Source organism: Alosa alosa, chromosome 21 (genome assembly GCF_017589495.1).
Source record: "Alosa alosa isolate M-15738 ecotype Scorff River chromosome 21, AALO_Geno_1.1, whole genome shotgun sequence".
Lineage (NCBI taxonomy): Eukaryota > Metazoa > Chordata > Actinopteri > Clupeiformes > Clupeidae > Alosa > Alosa alosa.
The window spans coordinates 15254816-15259815 of record NC_063209.1 but is presented as its reverse complement, the minus strand read 5'-3'; the positions used below and the strand labels follow the sequence as shown (position 1 = coordinate 15259815).

At 49.1% G+C, this 5000-nt stretch overlaps 1 protein-coding gene across 1 annotated transcript in view; it reads right to left on the bottom strand.

Moving 5' to 3' along the window:
- igdcc3 (immunoglobulin superfamily, DCC subclass, member 3) overlaps positions 1 to 5000 on the bottom strand; it is a 41222-nt gene that overhangs the window by 8516 nt on the left and 27706 nt on the right. The window contains exon 6 of the mRNA XM_048232176.1: positions 4976 to 5000. This exon is cut by the window's right edge and continues 223 nt beyond it. Coding sequence (XP_048088133.1) covers positions 4976 to 5000 — 25 coding nt within the window. The remainder of the gene's footprint in view (positions 1 to 4975) is intronic.

Below are 5000 nucleotides of genomic sequence, written 5' to 3'. Positions count from 1 at the left end.
GCGTGCGGGTCTGATATTCAGAGATAGAGAGAAAGATGACGAGGTTAAGCATCAGATAATAAATGTGTGCACACGTGTGTGTATTATGTGGCGTGTGTACGCGTGCGCGTACGCTGGTGCAACACGTGTGTGTACAGGCGTGTGTAATGTACATGTACGTGTGTACTGCGTGTGGCACATGTGTGTGTGTAGGCAACATCACACATAAAATTATTAAATGCGATGTGTACATGTCGCCGCAGGCTGTTAGGAGCTGTGCATTACATTACATTACATTACATTTGGCTGGCGATTTTTTAACCAAAGCGAATAACAACATAGTAAACAGTAAGTTTTTAGAACAATTCTCACAATTTTAGGACAGTTTAAAAAAATTAGAGTACAGTAAGAATAAGTGTATTAGGTGAGAGCTGTTTTAACAGTTACTTGTCAGTTTAAAACGGCTGGTGAGTGCTAGGATCAGTAAGACTTGTTGTAAGTGTTGCTATGAGAGCAGTAGGGCAGATGTCTCTAAAGAGCTGGGTCTTCAGGAGTTTTTTTTTTGAAAAGGGAAAAGGATGTCCCTGCCCTTGTAGGAACTGGCAGTGTGTTCCAATGCGAGGAACAACAGATGAAAAAAGTTTGGATTGGCTTGACGTACGGTGGTAGAGCTAGATTGCCTGTTCGTCAGAGGAAGCCCAGCGGTCTGGAGGTAGTGTGTAAGTCTGTATGAGGGCATTCAAGTAGGTGGGGAGCAGAACCAGAGACTACTTTGTAGGCAAGCGTTAGGGAGACTTGAATTTGGATCACGGGCGCCATAGGTAACCAGTGTAGCTGGATGAGCAGCGGGGTAACATGTGCCCTTTCAGGGTTGGTTGTAGACCAGGTCTTGCGCCAGCGTTCTGGATCATCTGAAGTGGTTTCACTCGCGGGGGGCTGGGGAGACCTGTCAGGAGGGCATTGCAGTAGTCGAAGTCGTGAGATTACTATTGCCTGAACCAGAAGTTGGGCAGCATCTTGAGTCAAGTAAGTCCTGATTTTCATTATGTTGTAGAGTCTAAACGGCATGACCGGGCGACTGAGGCAACATGATCTGAGTAGTTTAGTTGGTTGCGGCCAGAACAACTCCTAGATTTCTTGAAGTCCTGGTTGGTGAAACAGACAGGGAAAGTCAAATTTGATGTTGATGTCGTGGTGTATGGTAGGTTTAGCTGGGATGACCAGCAGTTCAGTCTTTGAGAGGTTCAGCTGGAGGTGGGTGTGCCTTCATCCATGTAGCTATGTCTGAAAGGCAATCGGAGATCGTGCTGGAAACCAGGGGTCACAGGTGGAAAGGACAGATAGAGCTGTGTGTGTCGCCTCTGCATAGCAGTGGTATGAGAAGTCGTCAAAGCGGATAATCTTTCCCAAAGGAGGTGGTGTAGATAGTAAAGAGGAGGGGGGCCCAGCACTGGAGCCCTGGGGGACCCCTGTGGTGAGATGGTGAGGTGCAGATAGTTGACCAAGCCATGACACGCTAAAACTAGCCCTGTGAGGTAGAATTCAAACCAGGAGAGAGCAGAACCGGAGATTCCCATGTCAGCAGTATAGAGAGAAGGACACGGTGATTAACCGTGGTAAATCTTAAATCCAGTGTTACCGGGCCATTTGAACGCCTGTTGGAAATGTGCCGAGGTTAGTTGAGGCATTGATCACATGTGTGATAGCTGGAGCGATGGTCGGCTGGATGGACTGAAGTAGGCTCGTAGGGTATAGGGTCCAGCGAAAGCATGTGGTAGGACCTGCTGCATGTCAGGAGTCTGGACACTTCACTCTCGGAGAAAGGCGGAATGCTGAAAAAAAGAGCGTTCCAGCAGTCCCTGTGAGGTTGTAGGAGTGCTGCAAGTATCCGAGTCAATCTCGTTGAGTGCAGCATGTGAGTAACTGACTGCTGATTGCCCAATTCCACTTTGTCTGTAAAAAAATGAGGCTGAGGGTATCTGCAGCAAGGCTATGGAGTGATAGCAGCTGAGGGTTGAGCAGTTTATTTGGAAGGTTACGAGAAAAGTTTTGAGCGTCTGTAGCGCTGCTTGATTTTGTCATTGCAGAAAGCAGTCTTAGCAGCAGTGATGCTGGCTGAGAAAGGAGCTCAGGAGTGTCTGGTAAGCCTTTTGAGGCGTCAGCTAGTTTGGATTTGTACCATTTCACTCTTTCCTGAGCGCCTGGTTTGCTACCAAGCGTCCGGAGGGTATCATTTAGCCATACGGATGAGAATGTTTGGATCGGCTGGCCCTTGTGGTAAGGCTAACAGGCTCGTCTTTCAGACCTGAGTCAGTGTGGAGCAGAGAGCGAACAAGTGGCTTCATTAACCTCCAGAGAGAGAAGGTGTTGAGCGGGAGGTGGACCCGAGGCAACCACAGAGGAGAAGTGGTTGAGACAGGTTCGGATGTTTGGGCGAACGACCATGGCCGAGGAGCGGAGGCTGTTCTGACAGGCTTCTGATTGAACTGGATGAAGCCAGCTTTTGGTCAGGAAAGATGGAGAGTACGTCACCATGAGGGTGTCTGTGCTGCAGTTCGAAAGTGAAGATCAAGTCAAGCTCTTTGCCAGCTTCTAGGATCTGGTGGGCTTTGGAACCAGTTCGAGGTCAAAGGAGGACCAGGGCCAAAAAGTCCGGCTGAGCCTGGGGCATCTAAGTGGATGTTCATATCAATCGAGAACAAAAGCCGGACAGTCATGCTCAGGGATGGAGGATAGCAGAGTGGGTCAAGTTCATCAATAAAATGCCTAGTTGGCCTGGAGTGCTAGACGACCAGCACGTAGAAGTTTTGCTGGGGCGACCACTGTGATGGCATGGAACTTAATGAGACATATTTGTTTGAAGGCAGTAGCGGGGTGAATTTCCATTTGTTGGAGATCAGCAGGCCCGTGTTCCTCCCCGGTCCAGATAGGCGAGGGGTGTGGGATAGTGTAAGGTTAGTGGGAGAGTGCAGCCGGGGTGGCAGTGTTCTCTGGTTTTTGATCCAAGTCTCAGTGAGAGCAAGGAGTTCCAATGAAAGGTGGTTGGCATAGCCAGCTATGAAGTCGGTTTTGTTGATCTGCGGATTGACAGTTCCACAAGCCCATGGAGAAGGAGGTTTCTGTCGGTGAGGACCGTTTAAGTTCCTGGAGGTTAAAGCGATTTCTTGCCCCTTTGGCATGATGCCGTTTGCTGCAATGGCCGGTGATAACAGATATGGTGGAACGGCACATTTGCCTTTGAGCCGGTGCCTGTGCTCGGTGAACTTGCACAGGTAAACTTGCTTGTCTTGACCGCCAGTCCGTCTTACGAGGCTGGCTGAACGAGGGCTGGTCGCTTATGCTGGCCTTCAGCAGCAGCCACTATTTTATGCTGCTAGGAATTGCATGCAGCTGTCCCTCCCACCTCACTAATGATGCATCAGTTTAGGACCCGCCTCTGATCGTTAGCGACAGCTTAGATTGTTCAAAAAGGGTGTTAATTACTGTCAAACTGAAAGTCCGCTCGCTCACACCCAATCGAAACTCACAGTTTCAAGTAGCCTCCTCCCTCAGCTGTTCTTAACCAGCCCAGAGTCCAAATCCTAACAATTGGAGAGGACTTGGCCAGTAGTAGCCTATGTGTTCTTGCTTTCTCTCTCCCAACTCACTGCAGTTGTTGTCTGATTACCTGAGAGGTGCTCCGATATTATAAGGAGCTAGTCACGTCTGATCCCGCCCTCTGACGTTCGCACAGCTGTAATAGTGTGCTTTCTGTCTTGATAGTTATTACCACCCCATAATACAAACATTTGCCCAAGGGCTGCAGTGGATATAAAATATATGTTGTGTGCATGTGTGTGTGCCTGTGTGTGTGTGTGTGTGTGTGTGTGTGTGCGGGTGTGCGTGTGTATGTGTGCATATCCTTGTGTGTATGTGTGATTGTACATGTGTGTGTGTGTGTGTGTGAGTGTACATATCCCTGTGTATGTGTGTGTATATGTGTGTGTAAGTAAGTATGTGTGTATCCCACCCCTGCGTTCCCTGGTCCTGGACTCTGGCACCGGCCAGCCGTATCTCAGCTTCCTGTCTTGGTGAGATAATTACGCTGCGCTCCGCTTCCATTGGCCGGACACCAGGGCCCTTAATTAAACATCTGATACTGTAGCCGAGCAACCGTCAGCCCTGGAGATGCCGGCTCGGTGCTCAGTTATGCTTCAAAATCCAATCATAGCGCCGAGGGATGGACAGTACCCCCCCCCCCCCCCCCCCAACGCCTCCATATTAACATACTATCGCAGTGCAGCATAATGACTCCTCTCTCGCTTCAGCCATTAGAGGAGATGTCCATCAGCACGGCCGCGCGGGATAGCCATGGAAACAGGTGTTCCAACAACCCCTCCAGACACAACCCCACTCATATGGATAATGTTTGTGTTGTGTGTGTGTGTGTGTGTGTGTGTGTGTGTGTGTGTGTGTGTGTGTGTGTATATCTGGAGGTGTAAAATGGAGGCAATAGATAGATAGAGAATGGGTCTCAGGAGAATCCTGCGCTGCGTGTAACGTCTGTTAAGAGCTTTTCTTTACTGTTTCTCAAGCATCACACACCACTATAAACCCCTACAGTTAGCAATGTAAATGATTTAAATGTGTGGTAGGGAAATCTGATGCATAGAACACATAGCTTTTGATAAATGTGTTTATGTAAATATATATGCGCGTGTGTGTGTGTATGTGCAAGTATGTGAGTGTGTGTGTGTGTTTGTGTGTGTGCGAGCATGTGTGTGCGAGATGTGTGTGTGAAAGATGGGTGTGTGCATATGAGCATATGCATGTGGGTGTGTATGCTTGCATGTGTGACTGTTTTGTGTGTGTGTGTGTGTGTGTGTGTGTGTGTGTGTGTGTGTGTGTGTGTGTGTGTGTGTGTGTGTGGTGTGTGTGCGCGCAGTGTGTGTCTTGGCACTTGCCGCAGCGTGTGTGTGTGTGTGTGTGTGCGTGCGTCCGTGCACAAATGACTCACCTGCGGTCTTGCGGATGTGCAGCAC